This window comes from Lampris incognitus, chromosome 5, assembly GCF_029633865.1.
Source record: "Lampris incognitus isolate fLamInc1 chromosome 5, fLamInc1.hap2, whole genome shotgun sequence".
NCBI lineage: Eukaryota > Metazoa > Chordata > Actinopteri > Lampriformes > Lampridae > Lampris > Lampris incognitus.
In genome coordinates, this window is record NC_079215.1 from 10,809,868 (window position 1) to 10,831,397 (window position 21,530).

A 21,530-nucleotide genomic window follows, 5' to 3' on the forward strand; every position below is an offset into this window, starting at 1 on the left:
TTCCGATTTGTCAGTCCACTCCAAACGATCATCGCTTGATGGGAAATGTATTAAAGGACTCAGCACTGAGCTTTCCCAGTTAACTATGGTGCATTCAGTTTCTTTAGACCTTACTTTTACTGTTAGCTTTTCCAATACAAGGATAATAAAGGGTATAATAGTGGACGTTATGTGTCTGCTTTGTACGAAAGACCAATATCTGTTTCTTTATCCGTCCCAAGATAGGCGCATATAGGCTTCATAACCCCAACAAGGTTTTGTCATTCAATATTTTCATTCGAGGGTGGCGCAGTGGGTAGCACGGTCGCCTCACAGCAAGAAGGTCCTGGGTTCGAGTCCCGGGGTTGTCCAACCTTGGGGGTGGGGGGTCGCTCCGGGTCGTCCGCTGTGTGGAGTTTGCATGTTCTCCCCGTGTCTGTGGGGGTTTCCTCCGGGTGCTCCGGTTTCCTCCCACAGTCCAAAGCCATAGAGGTCAGGTGAATCAGCCATACTAAATTGTCCCTGGGTGTGTATGTGTGTGAGATGGCCTAGTGGCCTGTCCAGGGTGTCTCCCCGCCTGCCGCCCCATGACTGCTGGGATAGGCTCCTGAGAGCAGTCTAAGCGGTTCCGGTCATGGATGGATGGATATTGTAGCGAATTCGGGGGGCAGCCCGAGAACCGCCACAGCCGGGACGCGAACCCCTATGTCCTGCACCGCAAGCGACAACGTTAACCAGTCGACTAGAGGGTCCGACCCGTTAGTCAAGGACCAACGTGTCTACTTATCCATGCACGTTACAATATTTTCATTCACTAACTCACAAAATGTTTCATATAAGTTGAATCACTTTTCTTATTAATTTCTTTTCCAGTACAACAGCATTACGTCACATGAAAACGAGCTACTGTTCCTGTGCCAACATGGCGACCCCGTGACGTAATGCTACGCACGTGGCGAACGATTCAAAGGGGCGTCTGTCGCTCCCCGATGGCACGACGTCGGTTAAAGGAACACCCGGCAAGTATTCAGGTGACACAGCAACGTTTGATTTTATTGATTTCAGAGTTGTTCTCATCAGACATGTGAGGGACGTTACAGTGCGCAGGCGCAGCCCTGCCGCCTGCTGATCCTACGCGTCGGGTTGCTCCACACCGCCGCCTTCCTCGCTCGTTGGCGGACACCCGAGATGAGCAGAAACCAACGCAACCCGGCGTTTACTACATCAACGCTAACCCCACAAGCAAAGACCCACACCTTGACATGTCCTACTATTCCTTTCCCTTCCAACTGCACAGGAAAATCTGCAAGAAAAGTAAGACGCATTCGCTTATGTGGTGAAAGGTCAACTGTTTCGAGAAAAGGACAACAATAAAAGTGCCACTGAAACGCTGCAGTGGTTTTTCGGGGGACGACTTGATAAGGCGGAAGAAGACTCGGTCCAACACAAAATAACGACCCCACGGCAGAGTGCAGAGCGGTTGGGGATGATAAGGCAACATTAACCGAATGGTTTGCTACCATTCAGACCTGGCCAGCGGTTGTAATTTAGCCCCCCGGACGTGATTTGCGGCAGGCCCGCATTGACTTTCTAGGTTTAAGTGGGCCATTAGTCACACTCTGCCGATGTCGCCTCCGTCTCCCAGCGAGCTCCCTGGCGAGCGCGCCCTCGCGCTCCCTAGCGCCGAGAAACCGTGGCAACCGTCCCGACAACAAGGAAGTGGCGCGAGGGCAAGGGCGGTATTCAAATTCCACATGGGCGCTGCTGCTGCGAGCTTTGTCAGACGCGATGTAAAGGCCACCCATTGTTGCGGGCGCCCCCTCCTCCCTCCCCCCGGGCTCTTGGAAGAAGAGTTAGCAGCAGCGGGGGGCGGGGGGGGCGTTCTTGAATAGACATGGGAGGTCCCAGTTAACGGAGACCGCGAACAGAACGCAAATGTTCGAGCGCCATAAATTGCGCCGCGTCAGACGGGTACAGCTGGCACTGCGCAGCCGCCCCTGCCGCCAGCGGGGGGCGCGTCGCTGTGTCGTGTCTCACCTCTCTCATGCAGGCTCCATCCTAGCGCGCGCGCGTGTGTGTGTGTGTGCGCGCGCGTGTATGGGGGGGGGCACGTTGATTGAGCACTGTGACGTATACTAATCGGCGCAGCGAGTGATTGCTATGTGAAGAGCGAACGCGCGTTTGATTGAAATTTAAAGCTGGAAAAAAAATGGTCGCCTTGGCGCACCTACTATGCGTAAACTGAATGTCACATCCTGGCAGGTGAGGAGGCCAGAAAATGGGTTTGTTTTCTAGTTTAAAGTGCAACTCTAAGAAGAGTCTTTGTGATTTTACCCACAGAACAGTATTAGCTTATATGTATGTATGCTCGAAGCAAAAAAATAAAAAAAATTAAATTAAATTAAAAAATCCTGATTAGGAAGTAAATCATAGGATAGATCCTGCTCACAATGATCAACATATATTTACATACAGAATGACACTGGGCCTTCAGTGAGATCTATCCTGCAACTTTATTTGCATAATAGAGAGAAAGGGGTGGGGGGGCTAGTCCATCTCTCTGTGCTGTGCTGTAGGTTAGGCCTCCCAAACTCTCCTCCAGAGCTAAATAGTAAGCTTACGTTTGCTGGGCAATTTGAATGTGTGCCCTCTGTGTCTACAGCAATGCCTTTTGAATTCTTGGCTGTTGCACCATGCTGTAAATGCCATACCGATGGCATACCACCTGTGATCTAAGAGGTGGGGAGTCTTATCTTCGACCGAAAGCCTTGAAAAGAGCTCTCTCGTGTACGGCGAACCATCATTTCTCCCCCCTTTCGTCATACCACACGTTTATCACTTTTCACCCTTCGTTTATTGTGCGCAGTGTAAACAGAATGGAGCCATAAAAATACTATATCTTTACATTATTTACAGTGACTTAGTATGCCAGTGATTTCTTTTTTCATATCAAGGTGAGCCTTCACTTCATTTACACGAGATGTAATGTAGCGAAGATTTCTGCCTTTATCTGGGAGTGATGGAAGGGCTACATCAAGCTTTAAGGCAATGCATTGTTGTGTGTTGTGTGTTGTTTTCAAGGCAATGGCACACTTCTATCTGAGAAGGCATGTGAGGTGAATGGTTCGTAGGCTGAATAATGACCATTTGGGATGACCATTGCTATCTAACACGGTCGAGAAAGGGGGTAGACCCTACACGTCGTAGTAGATGGCTACATTCATCGCAGAGAACTCGAAACGTTTCAAGATTACACCGTTAAGTCAATTACATCGAGAATGACGTTGTCTTCAGTGCTACTTCAGTTCTAAAGAAAGACATTGTCAATGCTTTTTTTTTTGGTTTTTTTTTTTTTTTTTTTTTGCAATAGCATTAGCGTCGATCTAGGATTAACTTGTACAGGAAACTTTTCCAACGTGCACATCTACTCCATGATAATATGGAGGAGTCTAAAGTATTCACAGGTTGACTACTGATACATAGATACATGGAGAGGTATAATCTGAGCTGACCCTATGTACTGTAGCTACACTGTACACTGTATCAGGGAAATGGTAAAAGGCGTGACGTAGATAGATCAAATCAAAGTACCAGAATAAAGCTACTTATTTATAGACCCTGTTTACACTTGGTTTTAAAATGTGTTTTGGGCGATCGGCTCACAAGTGGACAGCGAGACACATCGCCGTTTACACCTGTGTCTATCATGCGTCTCCAAACACGTCCTGCTGACCACTTGTGATCAGATTTCGTTACTCCAAAGAAGAAGAAGAAAAAGAAGATTTCCTGTTACATCCTTGTTGGGGACGCATCAGGACGCATTACCGTTTACACTACAAAAGATATGTGGTCAAATGCGTCCCAGACCACCTCGGCAAGCGGTTTGAGTAACCGGTTCACAAAACGGTCTGGTGGTCGTTTACACTTGTATTTAGAACTGTCCACTTGTGATCTGATCGCAAAAAAACACATTTTAAAACCAAGTGTAAATGGGGTCATAGTGGCTGAACAGAAGAAAACAAACATATTCCACCACCACCCCTTCTGATACGAGGCTACTGCTGTCTTTCCGAGGTATCAAACAGTGAACCAAATTTAAAACAGCACAGTAGCGTACAGGAGAGGCAACAAATCAAAACAAACAAACATAATATCATAACAGCAGCAAAATTAGGTATCGCAAGGCTAGGAACCCCTGAATGATAGAAATTGAAAACTCTTGTTTTCAAATTGTCAAAGCTATTTAGCAGCATTATATTGTTAGTAGTGTGAACCTCCGGTTACATCCACCATCATCACAGCCAGTAGCACACAGCAGACGACTAAGCAGGCAAACAGGCTTCGGTGTAAAAAGTGGGATTTGCCATTTGTCAGTTTAGTTTATCAGCAAATATAATTTGAAAATAAACAAGAACTTATGAAAAAATAAATCTTCTCTGTGAACAAAATTGTCACACATTCAGCAGTTCATTGCATCTTGCTCTTTGCAATTCATAAAACCAGTGTGAAGACAGAAAATGGAGTGACCTTATGTGGATGAGGAGACACAGCTTGGTTTACTTTGATTCTGTTTTTTTTTGCGTTATGTTTCGGGACAAGTTTAAAGGCTTTACAGTGAATGGAGAAGGAACATCCAATTGCAAGTTTAAACCAACGCAGCAAAAGAGTTGTCTCGTATTTCTTCCTCAATCTTCGGTCAGTTTTGAACATATGTTACTTCCAGTTTGGCTTGGAGATTCTGCTCGATGTCAGCAAGTCTCTGGGTTGGATGGACTTCTCAGATAAGCTGCTGCTCGTTCGAGCATCTTCACGTGCATTAGGTGGTGGAGGAGTTTCACTACGGTAGGTGCTTCGACTGGCAGCCTTCACACTTTGTACTCGACGCAGGGTGGTCCCTTGGGGTCGCTCCTCACCATGATGAGTGTGCTGCCCACTGGAGGCCGTAGAGTGAGCTGGAGTTGATACCCTGGTCTGTTTCACCGAGGCTGTCCGAGCTAGGAGTGACGGGCTCCTTGATGGGGTGGGGGGGAAAGATGGGGGAACTAGCTCCTTCTTGGTCCTAGAGGAGGAAGATACAGTGTTACGGGCAAAGCTGGGAACATCAGACTTGGGGCCAAGAGTCTGCGAACTGCTGGCCTCAGAAAGAGCCTGAGCCTGGCCTTGTGCCCCAGTCTGGACTTGGGTCTGAGCCTGGGCTTGGGCCAGGGCTCTCATGGTTGAGCGGCAAATTTTCTCCTCAGGTGCAGGCTTGGGGATGTTCCTCAGTGGTTTGGCACTGGGCTTGCGGAAGGAGGACTTTCGTGGAATGGAATCATGTGACCATCTGGAAGTGCTTTTCGTAAGGCCAATTCCACTCTGGGCTTTGGACTCATCAGGAGGCAGACTGGAGTGTCGATGAGGCCTGGTTGTCTTCTCACTCCTTCCTCTGGCTGGGGTACTTTGATCACGGAGCGGTCGGTGCGCCTCACCACCATCACGACCCGAAGGCCTCTCTGTTCGCTTGTTACTGCCTGTCCTGGTAAGCCTGCTTATTGGCACTACCTTGCGCATGCCCTGGTTCTCGCTCGATGTCAGTGTCCTTAAACCCCGACTTCCGTTACCTTTGGATGCTTTGATAGCCTTGCTCTTGGTGTGCATGGCTTTAAGACCGCTGTCTGTCTGTACTCCTTTCTCCCCAACCTGTTTTCCTTCAGCAGTGTCACAGCTTTCTGTGTCCCATTCTTCATTAGCAGATGGAGTCATGGATGCTGTATCTATAGATCTGGGTGTTGAAAGCTCATTGGCATTGTTTGAAGCTGAAACAGGGTTATCATTAGTCGACATGGACTCCAGATTAGAGGACAGAGAGCTTGGATCTTGCTGGCTCTCGTCGCAGGTGGCAGTCTTTAAATCAGGGACCAATCCCTCCTTCATTAGAGGTGAGCTCTCAATCTCAGAGCAATCCAAGGTAACAGAGCAGTCTGTTTCGGTGCAGTCTAATATGTAAAACACTGGCTTCTTATTGGATAGAGAGGTGTCCAGTGGGAGGGGCGTGTCACATGTCGTTGATGAAACTGTGCTGGTGTCTTCTTCTTCTTCCTTCTCTTTCTTAAACGAAGCCACAAACTGAGCTGGCTCAGCTATTTTCCCTTCCCACACAGCCTTCAGGTCGGCCTCTCTTTCGACAAGGTTATAATCTGAAGGGTTATCCAGAATAAGATTCCTTGGAGGGCACTGTCTCTCCCTTTCCAAATCAGTCACTGCAATATCCCCCTTGTTGACAAAGTGCATATGATTACTGTTATTGTTTGGACTAGTAAGGTCGAAGGCTTGAGGACCACGAACTAGAGTATGCTTCTCAACACTAATGTTCATGTGCCCTGTAATTGTCGGGTTGGATTGTTGGGTTGTCTTTTGAAAAACAAAACATGAGTTAGGCAGAGCACTGCCCTCAGACACCGATGAGTAATTATTGTTGTTGTTATTATATGGGTCCTCATTAGCATCGAACACGGAGGAGGAAAACCTGGCAAGTGGGCTGATGGGTTCTGTTGCTGCACATGGAGACATTGCTGTCATGTGCCTGTCTTGCCCCAACTCACGGTTGTCATCCTGGGATAAGAGCCAGGGGGTGGGTGTCCGTTGGACAGTTCGACCAGACCGAGGTAGACTGTTAAACTTTGAACAGTTAGCGGCATTTCCATTGCCACCAAAGAACTCCAGGTATCCTTGGAGCTCGCGCTCTGCCATGGCGGTCATGGTGTGGCGGTGCCGGCGGGCACTGGAAGAGCGTCCCAGTGGGCTGTGTGGACTTTGGGATCTCTGCTGGAAAAAGTCCAGAAGACCCTCCTTGGTGAGCATGTCCACGTCGTTCTCGCTGCTACTCCTGCCAAAACCTCCGGCCTGGTCGGCACCGGACCACGCAAACCGTTTCTCCTCCAACTCTCTCAGGCGACGCTGTCTGGCTGCCTCCTTCAGCTCACGGTCAAGGTTATCCTGAGAAAGAGGGAGGCGTCACAAGGGGTAAGAAGCAGCAAAGTAGAGAGAAGGAACAAGCAAACAGTATCAAAAGAGAGTCAAACACTTTTTTTTCTTTTTCTGGTAATGTCTTAGTTCTTGTTTTGAACAGCTTACTTTAACAGCTTTCTTGAACTTGATGCAGAAGTCTTGAAATATGCGGAAGCACTCATCCAGCTTGAAGGTGTCCTTGTCTTCACAAAAGAAATCAATAAGAGTGTTTCCCTCCTTACGCAGATCCAGCCTGCGTCTCTTCAAGTCCTGAAGAGTCTGTGCTGCACTCTTTGACGCATAGCGAAAAACAAAAATACATATAATTGGTGATTTTCTGTAGTTATTTTCTGTCGATATAATCTTCATGAATGCATCAACATGTAATTATAGAATGTGTTGAGAAGGCTAAAATTCATCCAAATTTGCCACACGCATGCACACATACACACACAGGACTTATGCGTCATATACAATGAAGCACCACCTGCAGAAAGGGATCAAGTTGCTGCTTGAGCTCCTGGTCTGCTTGAACTTTCTCCTCCAGGGACCTGGTCCTCACATACAGGGAGGAAAACTCCATCTCAATGTTTTCCACTGAGATTCTACACAGGGGCAATAAAGTAGATGGACACAGATAATGATTAAAAAGCTGTGATAGCATAAGGATTTAAGGACATAACGTTATACCGCTGACTCAAAATTCTCATTATTCATATGATAATGCTTGGTTTCCTCTCTAATGTTATTCTGGTGGTTTTCAGGCTGCAGTTGTAGGCTGTTGGCCAATTCAGGTGATCTAAACCTGATCTGACAACAAAGAGCAAATTATGGTGAAGAAACTCCTACTGCAAGAAAGACGCAGCTACCGAGGATGTTCAGCGTATGGTCACATACACTGTGGAAGGGAAAATATTATTGGCTCCAAGAACTGTTCTCTGTCACACAAATATATGGCATTGCAAAATTAACAGCGTTTGAGTGATGTCACTGGCAGACAATCTGTGAATGTGACAACTTCTTCTTCTTTAGGCTTGTTCCCTGTTTCTCAGGGGTCACCACAGCGGATTTTACAGTTTCCACCGGTACCCAGTGAGGGCACAGCACCAATGGTGGCTGTTGTTAACACGGGCCTCGACCGATCCGGTATGGTCTTGTCAATCCACATATGGATTCGGCAAAATTCTATGTCGGATGCCCTCCCTGACACAACCACTAACTTTATGAATGGGGGCACAGGTAAAGCGCTGAATGCCATCCCAGTATTCATGGACACATTAATGTCGCAAATTGTGAATATGAAAACGATAGTCCTTAATCCTTGGTTTGCCGTTACCTTTAGCGGGCTACATCAATATAAGCTACACTGTATAGGAAGATGGGAATAGCAACTCTGCGTACTGCTGTTATAGCAAATGCCATCAAATGCCACATAAAGACATTGACTCATGGATTGTGCACCAGTGATGTCACTTGCAGACACTTTTTTGCTCAATTTCAGCAGCGTTTCAGAGATGCACAGGCCTGCTCAGTATTTTCTGTTTTTTAATGATTTTGAGATGTTTTATTGACTCCCGTACGGAAATTGCGCTCTGCGTTTAACCCATCCTAGCTGTGTAGCCAGGAGCAGTGGGCGGCCGCCGTGCAGCACCTGTGGACCAATTCCAGTTCGTCTTGCCATGCCTCAGTCAAGGGCGCAGACAGGAGTATTAACCCTAACATGCATGGTTTTTTTTTGATGATGGGGGAAACCGGAGCACCCAGAGAAAACCCACCACAGATACGGGGAGAACATGCAAACTCCACACAGAGGACGAACTGGGATGACCCCCAAGGTTGGAAAATCCCAGGGTTCGAACCCAGGACCTTCTTGCTGTGAGGCGACAGCGCTAACCGCTGGGCCACCGTGCGGCCCGAAGCATTCTGTGCCCAACGTGGGGCTCAAATACACAACACTGAAATTAAGAGTCTCGTGCTCTACAGACTGAGCTAGTCAGGCTATTACGGCTGCTAATGGAGTTCTATCCCTACAACATATATATATATATATATATATATATGTTGTGTGTTTTTTCCAAAACCGTCAATGGTGTTGTTATAAGTGCACAACTAATGAGGAGTGGAAAATCAATAATGATACAGGAAAAATAAAAAAATTAATATTAAACTTTTTTTTTCCTCTCATTATTGATATATATATATATACACACACATATATATACACACACACACAAATATATTTTTTCACACACACACACACACACACACACACACACACATATATATATAGTAACATTTTTATTTTTTTCCCGTAGTGAAAGTGCATCAAAACAAAAAACAACATGACATCACAAATTTTTATGCCTAAATTTCGACATGGTTTGGCACACCTGGCACAAAGGTCATGGGAATGTGATGAAAGAGGACAATTTGATAACCATCCACATCCACGTTAGTGGTTCATTCGAAACCTGACGCTAGCTGTGTTTTTACTCTACTCGGCAGCACCGGTGCACGGTGCAGGTTATCACGGTGACTCGGTCCACGCTGACCTTTCATAGACGAGGTACGACGAGTCAAGTCAAAGAAATTTGTGCTATCACTCCCAGAAAGACTCGGAGAATCTCTTACCTGGCGGCGCTCTGGACGTCTTGCAGTTTCTCCGGGAACTTGAGCAGCTTCTCGTCTTTCTTCTTCGCCTCCTGGGTGGAGCGAGAAATGACATTATATGTTCTCTGCCGACAACACTTGTTTTCTCAGAAAGTGAAGTCATTAACACGCGAAGTAGGAGACAACATTTTGTTTTTTTTCCAACGGCTCACATATACAATTTTCTATTTCCTAGACCCATCAGGCATCCGCCGGCCCTCCTGCAATATTAATCCAAACTCACATCTGGAAACCATTTTACTCAAGCGCTACCCTTTTGAAACATTTATAGGAACAAACTCTTCGCAGCCAATTTACGGCCGTTTCTGTTACAGCCTGACCTTTGTGAGGGGAAACGTACCCAACACTCAACTGATATCGGACTGGAATTTTACATTTGGACGGAACATTTTAACTTCAGAAATCAGAGCTGACCGCAGACTTTCCAACATTAAATATTCAACACTGAAATGGGAATCTACTTGTAACAGCCCCCTAGAGGGTTGCCTGTGAATTCCCAACAAAGGGGAATACTCTAACCAGTGCAGCCAAATGGACAGGCATACCTCATACATCACCACCACATGTTTATGTCTGCAAAACCGTATCAGAACCTTGCTCATTATTCTTCCGACACAGATACAACAGAGACATTGTAAGAATCCAACACTGACCAGTGCAACAAAGTGCAGCAGGTTCATCCCCGGTTTGTTGGCCTTTGTGTCAGCCAGGGATAGGAGGGATGACAGCTTGAATCCCACCGCGTTGCCTGCATAGCCTCCCTGAGCACCACAGGAGGACAGGGCAGCAATGTCACATTCAAGAAGAAACCATCATAGTAAAAGGATGTGTCGTGCAGAGGCAAAGGTAGGGGTGACAGATTGCGGGGAAGGACTGGCGGAGTGCACCGAATGGAAAGGACAGAAGGAGCAAGAGAGGAGAGGAATCACAAGACAATATAGGGCTTGCAGACTTACGGCATTCATGATATTCCCAGCCTGCAGGACCAGGTGCAGGATTGCGTGGAGCTCCTCGCAGTTCATCAGCTCTGCAGGACCAGATCAATATAAACTCAATCCGACACTCCCGAGCAGAGCTCAGCATCCCATTAGACACCATTACACTTTCACTCACTTACACTGAAGACAGCTATCACAGGCCAATGACAATCTGTGCCAAGTACCGAAGCGGTACTGTGAAATAGTAATGTCTTTGTTTTGCATTTTTCCCCTGTAATACTGTAATTAAATATTACAATTTCAATTAAATAGTAATATAAATATAAGATTCAAAATATTATACTCCGTCTGCCAAGTTCTGAAACTGATTCCCCAAATGATGCAGTGCAGTGACACAGGTCATGGTGAGAGACCAGAACGGTTTTGAAAAAAATCCACAGGAGGACAATCATGGAAGTAAAAAAATAAAATAAAAATACATACACGAATTTTATTTAAAAAAAAAAAATCAGCTAGACCAACTCTAAATATGTGCTTCACATCAACAATATCGGTGTACAATATGAGCAACAATGGTCCCAACAGTGAGCCCTGGGGCACTCCACACATAACCTTCAGTAATTGTGATTTGAACTTTTGAATTTGTGTTACTCGTAAAGTGATTTGAGTGGCTGTTGCAGCTAGAAAAGTGCTATATAAAATGCAACTTGATTGATTGATTGAAAAAAAAAATGAAAGGGCTAAAATGACACTGAGCTCCAGTGATGCTAATGAGAGCAAAAGTGCAGTTAAATAGTACTGATCTGCCATCAGTCAGATCTGGTAAAGTCTATGATGGGGATTTGTGTGTGTGTGTGTGTGTGTGTGTGTGTGTGTGTGTGTGTGTGTGTGTGTGTGTGTGTGTGTGTGTGTGTGTGTGTGTGTGTGTGTGTGAAGTGAGACGTGGATTATTTCAACATGGATTAAGTGCTTTATAGGTCACTGATTTGAGGTAAATCACATGCTAATTTCTGTTCAAATAAAATAGACCAATAGAGACCTCAAGTAACGACTGCACTTTTTTTTACATGTATTGTTCTGCCCCGCTTAATAACAGAGGTCATAATCTGCAGTGGTGCCTGTTGGGTAAACATTTGTCAAAAGTAGTGCGTAATTTTAGATAGTACAACAGCCAAAAAGTTACCAATGAAAGCAAACTGTTATCATTTTATTCATTGGCCAAACAATTCAAATTACAATTTTCATATACTAAATAGATTAACATTGGGTTTTTTTTAATTGAAATACAAATCTACATACTGTACAATCCACTCTCCAAACCATTACTTCCACTGTACCTACTGAGTCTCATGTCAGGTGACAAGCCAACTACATTTCACCACCAGCGATGACTCAGGTATCTAGGTCACCTTGTGTGTGTGTGTGTGTGTATGTGTGTGTGGGTGTGTGTGTACGTGTGTGTTTGTTTGTGTTACAGTGCACGGTGCCAGCCAGCTCTGGCATGTCATTACCTGTAGTGGCCAAACGTATGATATCTATTTCCCGGCTCATCACGGCACAGCAGGGGAAAAACTCCTCGTGGAGAACCATGGCCTCGATTCGCACCTCAAAACTGTGTGAGAGGGGAACACAGGGATGTGTCACTCGTGGGGGTTGAATATAATCTGTGATTGTGGTATTCATTACATACATATGCAATAAGCCGCCATTAATTCATTAGCTGAGTAGGGTGACTGACTTTGCCAGAATTTGCCTATAAAGTATAATAAGGAATATTCACTAATATATATTTTGCCATTACAATTTAAGGATGAAGAAAAAAGGGCATCCCGGTAGCATAGCGGTCTATACCGTTGCCTACCGACACGGGGATCGCCAGTTCGAATCCCCGTGTTACCTCCGGCTTGGTCGGGCGTCCCGACAGACACAATTGGCCGTGTCCGTGGGTGGGAAGCCGGATGTGGGTATGTGTCCTGGTCGGTGCACTAGCGCCTCCTCTGGTCGGTTGAGGCGCCTGTTTGTGGGGGGGGGGGTTGAACTGGGGGGAATAGCGTGATCCTCCCACTTGCTCCTCACTGTCAGGTGAAAAGAAGCGGCTGGCGACTCCACATGTATCGGAGGAGGCGTGTGGTAGTCTACAGCCCCCCCCCCCCAGATGGGCAGAGGGGGTGGAGCAGCGACCGGGATGGCTCGGTAGAGTGGGGTAATTGGCCGGATACAATTTGGGAGAAAAGGGGGGGGACTTAGGGACTTATAAAAAAAAAAGGATGGGCGGGTGGTGCCAGAGAAACTGTTACACTTCCTTGGCTGGTGTCACATAGCGCTGTCTGCACTAACTGCACAGGAGTGATATCAAGGGAGAACAGGAAATTGAGGAGGATCAGGTTTCCCCATTTTAACGCAGGCGACAGGGGACTTTTTGCATCGCTTTTCACGTGTGCAAGTTGAGCGTGTACGACAACATAGCAGTTTCAGCACTAAAACTCAAAACTGCAAAACTCTCGCTGGAGTAAACCTTCCCGCTATGTGTTGCTACTGAGAGGACATTACCGTGGCACCTGGATCAAGAGGTACATGAAGGAGTCGACCAGCGTCAGCTTGCTGGGATCCCCTTCAAAAGACTGTAATTTCTTGATCTGAAGAGAGAACACAGACAGCGTGGACTAAGCAAGGTGTAAAAACTGTGTTTAACAGGAAACATTATCAATGGATGGGGCGTCCGGGTAGCGTGGCGGTCTATTCTGTTGCCTACCAACATAGAGATCGCCGGTTCGAATCCCCGTGTTACCTCCGGCTCGGTCGGGCGCCCCTACAGACACAGTTGGCCGTGTCTGCAGGTGGGAAGCTGGATGTGGGTGTGTGTCCTGGTCACTGCACTAGTGCCTCCTCTGGTCAGTTGGGGCGCCTGATTGGGGGGGGACTGGGGGGGTAGTGTGATCCTCCCACATCCCCCTGGTGAAACTCCCCACTGTCAGGTGAAAAGAAGCAGCTGGCGACTCCACATGTATCGGAGGAGGCATGTGGTAGTCTGCAGCCCCCCCCCTGGATCGGCAGAGGGGGGTGGAGCAGCGACTGGGACGGCTTGGAAGAGCGGGGTAATTGGCCAAGTAAGTTTGGGGAGAACCCCCCCCCCCCAAAAAAAAATCAATGGATAATGTTTTATCCTCACCTGCAGCTTCATCGTGTGTTGGTATGTTGTTCAACAGGCGCCACTCATAGTTGTTGTGTCACTCCCGTATCATACATGCATGCGCACACCCACACCCACCCACACACACACACCCACCCACCCACCCACACCCACACACCCACACACACACACACACACACAGGCACAGACCTCCTCTGTGTCGGGCAAGAGCCTCAGCAGGTCCTTGAGCAGCTCTGCTCCATAAATTTTGCCTTCTCCTCGTCGTATGTCTTCCACGATGGAGAGGTTGGACCTAGATGACAACATCCAATACATTTCAGAGCAATTCGCTGGTGTACAACAACGGCCCCACTGTGTCCACACAGGGCTGTAAATCTGGCTTTTCCTCATGCAGCCACCCTCGGTGTGCAAGACAGACGCCCGAGTTTTGCATGAATTTATCACATTCGGGAATCGAGCTAAAAATACTGGCACGGACGGCTGAGAGATTTGCTCGGGGTTGGACTGCAACAAACAGCAAACCTTAAGTCCGGCTCATGCAGAGGAGTGAAACACAGTTATACATAGTACACCAGGGGTGGCCAACTCCAGGCCCGGAGGGCCGCAGTGTCTGCGGGTATTTGTTGCAACCGTGCACTACACCAGCTGATTTAACCGATTCCTTTCCCTCCTTGGTCCAAGAGGTGAGCTAATTAGTTGTATCAGGTGGTGTAGTGCATGGATGGAACACATACCTGCAGACACTGCGGCCCTCAAGGCCTGGAGCCGGGCACCCCTGTAGTACACCATCAGTGTGGTAGTCAAGGGAGAAAGAACAGATCAGACTGCATTAAAACCAGTGGCAAGAATCAGAACACTGGCTGCTGCGATAGTTTCTCCTACATCGCAGTCAAATGTCATGAAAATATGGCAGGAGCCATGCAAATAACCCGCCATGCAAATAGGTGCGGCACATTAAGCCGGGCGCTGCCGACTAGTTGCGCGATGCAGCGTCGGGTTTAGTTCACTACAGGCCTCAACGCAGACCTGTGGCAAACAGGTTGAAGACAGGTGACGATTTCTTCACCACACCGGACTGAGAGACCGCCCCACAAAAAGCGAAGCCCTCTTAAGATACCGCAGGGGGAGGTTCTGTTCCCCAAAACTCTTTCCCACCTGTAGTTCTATCTTATAAAATACCCAGTATCTTTTCGTATGCTCAAAATGGTCAAATGACTCTCAAAGACGAACGCCTCACCAGTTCAGCCGGGACGTCCTAAGTAAGTACGTAGAATTAAGGATTGGATAAATTATTAATACATCCAGTTTCCAGTTATTACTGAGCTAAAGCTATTTAGCCTAAATGCTAAGTCACCTTGAGCCTAGTTACCTCCTACACATAGTGGGTGAAGGTAAGGACGAGCGACTCTCTCCCTCTCTCTCTCATCCCTCTCTCCTTTCCTTTTTTGGGGGGGGGGTTCCCTCTTTTTCTCCCCAGTTGTACTTGGCCAATTACCCCACTCTTCCGGGCCGTCCCGGTCGCTGCTCCACCCCCTCTGCTGATCCGGGGAGGGCTGCAGACTACCACACGCCTCCTCCGATACGCATGGAGTCGCCAGCCGCTTCTTTTCACCCGACAGTGAGGAGTTTCACCAGGGGGACGTAGCGCGTGGGAGGATCATGCTATTCCCCCCACCTCGAGCAGGTGCCCCGACCGGCCAGAGGAGGCGCTAGTGCAACGGTCAGGACACATACCCACATCTGGCTTCCCACCCGCAGGCACGGCCAATTGTGTCTGTAAAGACGCCCGACCAGGCCGGAGGTAACACGGGGATTCGAACCGGCGATCCCTGTGTTGGTAGGTAACGGAATAGACCGCTATGCTACCCGGACGCCCCCTCTCTCCATTCCTCTCTCTCTCTCTCTGTCTCTCTCTCGCTCTCTCTCTCTCTCTGACTCCCCTTTTCTCATTAGATACGTTAATGGACTGAACTGGTGTCCTGTATGGTTTCAATGGGTAGAAGAAGGCACGGACGCTATCGAGATCAGCGGGGTTTGTTTTGCTTCTGAGACGTCAACCCTGTTATTTTTTTGGGGGGGGGGGCTTTGGGGTTATAAGTAGCATGTTCTGGACTTCAGAACCCTTTGCTTAAGCAGTTACACAACCACACGGCGTTTCACACAAGGCGGACCACTCATTCCCCGGAGTGATCAATAGAGCTACATACATTCTCCACTGGGCTTTATGCAACAGGCCTGAGGGAGGGGAGGGGGCCGCCGGAGGACTTACTTCTTAAATTGCTTGAGGAAAATGCCCACATTCATCCCCCTCTTAGAGTCCAAGATGCTGATCTGAAAACAAGCGAGAGGGGTTGACTCAGCAAAACAGGTCTTGGCAATCCTACTGTGGATTTGGGTATCAATGGCTTTTACACAGACATAAACAAACACACACATGCAGAATTACACATAAACATACTACATAATACGCCCCTCACTCCGACCTGCTCCTGACCAATCCAGGTCCACGGCCTCATGTGTGACACTGTACCTCTGACGTAACCTTTATTCACTATAGGATAAGTGAAATTCCACCTGGGCCTCACGTGTGGTACACACCACCATAGCTAACAATGGCAACTGTTGGCTTGCACCGCTGTAATTTAAAGGGTGAAGGTCCATTAAGTACTCAAACAAGATCTGACCCAAGGCCTAAATATAGTATTTAGACACAGCCGAGAGGAGGAGGAGGAGAGGCCAGTTTCCTCATGCCCTTACACAATGTTCGGTCCTGAGTATGACAAACTGCAACCTTCGGGTCATCGGCGACTAAACCGGCACCCCCACTTCAACCCTTGGGTTGTTGTGAGGAGGGTGTGTGGACACCCAGCAGGACCAAAAACGAAACCTGTCAAAGGGCGGATGAGTTCCTCTGTGAACGGCCATCCATACCTGGAGAGGGGATAGGGACCACCAGGTACTCCCCCTACTGGAACACCACGATGACTCAACCGAGACTTGTTGAGGCACCAGCTGTGCTCCTACGACCTCCATAGGTTACGGAACTGATGATGATGATGATGATTACACAATGTTAACGGAGATGCTTGACAATCCAAAAACATGTACTTTACATTGTCGACCATCCTTTACGATGTCAACATCCATGGCCGAAAGATAAACCGGTAACGCTGAGTTATCGCTACTGACTGACAAAACAGGGAACACAAATCTCAAAATAGTGAGCATACACACAAGGCAAAGATTAGAGTCAGCGATGTGCCTGTGTGCACGTGGATATTTGAAACCTCTGGAGAAGTGCTAAGTAACTACTGAGATGTCCTGCAGACTGTCAACACTTGGAGGCGTACCGGCTGCGGTCACTCCACAGTGGTACACACAATGACGGGAATCTTTGTGTGACATGAGCCTCCTGTGAGTCTCAGCGGGTATTGCTTTACAGTTCACACATTACTTTTCAGGTTATGTACCCATACTAAACCGTGTACTATAGTACACATACTAAAACTTGAATTTCCTATATGGAAAATGTGTTATTAGGTATCATTAAATGTTACATTTATCGGTTACTGGCTTGTTGCTTTAGGAAACGCCAGATAGGTTCCATGTTGGGTGGTTGTGTGTCGGTTGTGCTTTGGAAAGTGAGTAAAACATCTCAGGCCCTGGAGTAGAGCATACAGTGTGGTTATGTAAGAATTTGCTTTGTGTCAAATGTTCATTGCGAGTACTAGAGTCTTAAGGTAGCCTACACTCCACCCACACAGCCGAAGGAGTGCTTTGTCGTCTTTGTCAACAAACGTTTTGCAACGTTTCACCCACTCTGGACCTTCCCTCCCGCCTTAACAGTGCCACGCCACACTATGTCTTTCGTGCAAATTTACCTCATCTTTGCTGCTCTCCTTGAAAGAGCGAGACCGGGTGACACGGACTGAGCGTCCAACGGCCGGCGTGGGGCCCCTTATTTCTGCCGCCGTCTCCTCCTGCTGCCCGAACAGCTCCTCCACCGAGCGCACGTCAATCTGGTACTGCTGCTGCCGCACCGCCATGGTCCAGATGTTGGGCTTCCCCCGGACCTTCTCCTCCGGGATGGGCTTCCAAAAGAAACTCCGTACGCGGCGCTTCTTCCGCTGGCTGTGGTTGGCGGAGGCGGTTGGGGGAGGCGGTGGGGGTGGGGGTGCTCCCGGGGGTGGCGGCGGAGGCAGAGGTGGAGGAGGGGGGGCTTCATGCTGGGAGGTGTCACTGTGAGGAGGTAAGGGTGGCTGAGTTTGTCCGGACATAGAGGAGGGGTCTGCGGAGCGGCTGCTGGCCTCGCTGCCACAGTCCCCGGTCTCATTGGTTGCGGATGGACAACTCATGACACGCATCACAGCGTGTCACAGAGCAGGGCCGAGTCTCGAGGACGAGCGGTCGAGCATATGAGCTCTGCGCGTCTCCGCCGCTGAGTCGTTAAGATGTCGTCAGACAGAATGATGTGCAATATCACATCAATACCTCTTCTTTTTCCAAGTGGTTTTTTAAATCAGCTAGCTAGTTCTCGTCCAGTAATATCCGTTTGATAAAATCCCCAGTTTTCTAAAGGGGTCGATCGATCTCCCTTCATCTAGTCACAATGAATGGGGCCTGTTCTTTGATTTGGTCCTTCTCCATCAGTTAGCTGGTGCGCCGTCATACTGCGCAGGGCCTTTGAAGGATACCTCCTGAGGGAAGCAGGGCGGTGGTGGTGGTGGTGGTGGTGGGGGTGTCAGTGTCCATGAAGCTGCAGGAGAAACAAAAACAAAACACGACAGGATTACACGGAGGTAATCATGCATGGTGTCATGGGCAGTCTGACATCAGGGGCAATTGAAGTAGCGCGACAGATCAAACGAAACGGGGCAGACGGTCACAGAACTGCACAAATTGGGAAACGGCAAATCCTATTGTTGATTTTTAAAAGGTCTTTGAAGTCGAGCTCTGGGGCATGAAATGGTCAGTGACATTTTACACATAGGGCAACATTTGATGAAGTAAAAGTTTGCAAGCACTTTCGGCGTAAAACGAGGATTCCTTTACAAGCAGGCACGGTGGGTGAAAATATGTTGCAGGGAAAGGCTGTGATGTTAATTTAGACACGCTCGTATTACAACGCACAATAAAAGCCCAGTAAATCCATGCATTATACTGCGGAGTCCAGCGGTTATCAACTATCCATCCATCCATTATCCAAACCGCTTATCCTGCGCTCAGGGTCGCCGGGGATGCTGGAAGCTATCCATCCCAGCAGCCGTTGGGCAGCAGGCGGGGAGACACCCCGGCCAGGCCGCCAGGCCATCACAGGGCCCACACAAAATATATATAGTCACTGCCAATTAAAATCGGCGGCAAAGCCACTAAAGAGCAACAGTAAAACTTTCATTTATTGACACTAAACTGGGACTCGGGATGCCTTCCTGAGTGTGCGCAACAAAATTTGGGTCATTGTGTAGTCACTGGGGGGGGGGGGGGGCGTTGCAATTAGCAAAAGCAACTTTTTGCTGTTAGCGCTTACAGCCCCGCTTTAAACGAGCAGATCAAGTTGCCATGGCGACTCTGCCCCGCTGGACTGCTTGGCCCCCTCGTCAGTGCTTGCAGCTGTATTGTTTACTTGTTTTACGGTTGCACAAAGAAAAGACCGAAACCCCCAAGAGGACAGTTTGGACAATGTGTACTTATCAACTAGTTTGCACCAAATCCCGAACTTGGTGACAAAGTCAACAGATGTCTTTCTTTTTTTTCTTTTTTTTGCCCCCTTTTTTCCTCCCCCAATTGTATTTGGCCCATTACCCCACTCTTCCGTGTCGTCCCGGTCGCTGCTCCACCCCCCTCTGCCGATCCGGGGAGGGCCGCGGACCACCACATGCCTCCTCCGATACATGTGGAGTCGCCAGCCGCTTCTTTTCCCCTGACAGTGAGGAGTTTCACCAGGGGGACGTAAGGCGTGGGAGGATCACGCTACCCCCCCCCCTGAACAGGTGCCCCAACCGACCAGAGGAGGCGCTAGTGCAGCTACCACAACACATACCCGCATCCGGCTTCCCACCCGCAGACACGGCCAAGTGTGTCTGTAGGGACGCCCGACCGAACCGGAGGTAACACGGGGATTCGAACCGGCGATCCCCGTGTTGGTAGGCAGCGGAATAGACCGCCACGCCACTCTGACGCCCGATAGCTGTCGTTCTGATTGGACAAAATACAAGTCAAGTTATCCTTTCTGAGCACCATTAGAAAAAACCTCAGTTGACAGAAAACGTCGGCCTTGGTGAAGCCACGTTAACACCGGTGACGTCACACGACAGCTGTCAGTCACCATTTCAAAATAACATTAGGACAGTATCAACATGGATTACACTAGTTTTACATATGTAAAGTGGATTAGGGAACGGGTACACACTCTCGTGTAGCAGTGAACATTAACAGAAGTGGAGTTTGGCCTACAGAGACACAACTGTTGTTTCTAACGGCTGATCACACCCAGGCACGCCATCCGGCCTGTCCGAGGACACAAAAAACCGGGCTTCTCTCACATTCCCAATTGAATCTTCCAGGGCGGATAGAGAAGAGCTGGGGTATCTACTGTCACTGGAGTTTCTATACGCCGCCACATCGAGTCCCGGACGAAGGAGAAACTGGCGACACCAAATCCGACACAACAGCGCAGTCTGCTACACACGCCCGTCTCAAACAATCTCCCGAGGAACTGTGAAAACGGAGCAGCTCTTTAGTGAACAGCTCATTCAGCCCCCCTGCTTAGGTGTCAACTGGACTGCTATAAATTCCCATTCTGGCATACTAGACGTGCACCCAAAAAGACAAACTCCAGAAAATGGGGCGAGAAACTGCTTGGGTCCGTCCTCCTTTTTTCTTTTGCACATTGCACTATGAGCTCATAATGGAGGTAAAATAATAACATCACTATTCAATAATAGTAATAATAATAATGATGACGGCTCTATTTCAGGACAATGTATCACTCATGGCCATGACAGACGTGGCACCATTGATGTGATACGCCGTCCCGTCTAAGCAACAAAGTGGACTGCAGGTCTGCTAAAACAAGGCATACACAGCAGACGTGATGGTGATGGGGGGTGGAAAAAAAATAAAGTTTATTATTATTATTGTTACTATAACATAGCTTTTCTCTTTAGTGGCGACATAAGGGATTTCGGGGGCACAAATTGGTGCAAACACTGCCTTGTGTCTATTCGCCACCTCGGTTATAGTTTTTCGAGTCCTGCCGCGGAGCCTCGCGTCACATCAGTCAGCATCCTGTCCATCTGACACCTCGGGAGTCTTTACTAATTAATGCAGCCGACGTCACGCACGGCCTCGAGTTGCCGACATCAGCACGCGCACTCAGCCGCCCTGTCTTGGGTGCCGGACCGAGGCGGCATCATGTTTAATTCAGCGGTCTGACCCCACACTGAGTCATCTCCAGCGGCCACGCTAGGGCGGTAAGCGTGAGGTAGCCCCCCCCCCCCCCCAACAGACGCTGTGGGGAAAGCAGCGGGAGGAGACGGGGGGTCAAGATGGCTGCCACCCCCCCGTTGTTGCCGTTATCTCTCCCTTTTTCACTTGCTGTCGTCTCTGCTGCCCCGTCAGCTGCCCTTGAGTGCACGCTCGGAGACGGCCGGAGGTTTTCTGCCCCGTCTCTGACCGCAGTACAGCAGACAGTGTAGTGCACCACTTACACAGCGTTGAATAAAACGTCTTTATTCTCGCACAATTAGCCAATTAAAGCACACGAACAACGAAGGCTCGAGTCTCAAGAGATGTTCTAGCGATAG

General features: G+C 48.4%; 1 protein-coding gene across 1 annotated transcript; it reads right to left on the reverse strand.

The window, feature by feature from the left end:
• Positions 1 to 4,692: 4,692 nt before the first annotated feature.
• On the reverse strand, positions 4,693 to 18,080 carry fhdc1 (FH2 domain containing 1). The gene is made up of 11 exons (XM_056279748.1): positions 17,607 to 18,080; positions 15,995 to 16,056; positions 13,915 to 14,017; positions 13,125 to 13,210; positions 12,086 to 12,186; positions 10,593 to 10,663; positions 10,290 to 10,397; positions 9,598 to 9,668; positions 7,454 to 7,571; positions 7,093 to 7,257; positions 4,693 to 6,954 (listed from the first exon to the last, which is right to left on the reverse strand). Exons 1-11 carry the CDS (start codon positions 18,078 to 18,080, stop codon positions 4,693 to 4,695), a joined length of 3,621 nt encoding a protein of 1,206 aa, XP_056135723.1.
• Between the last annotated feature and the right edge of the window lie 3,450 nt (positions 18,081 to 21,530).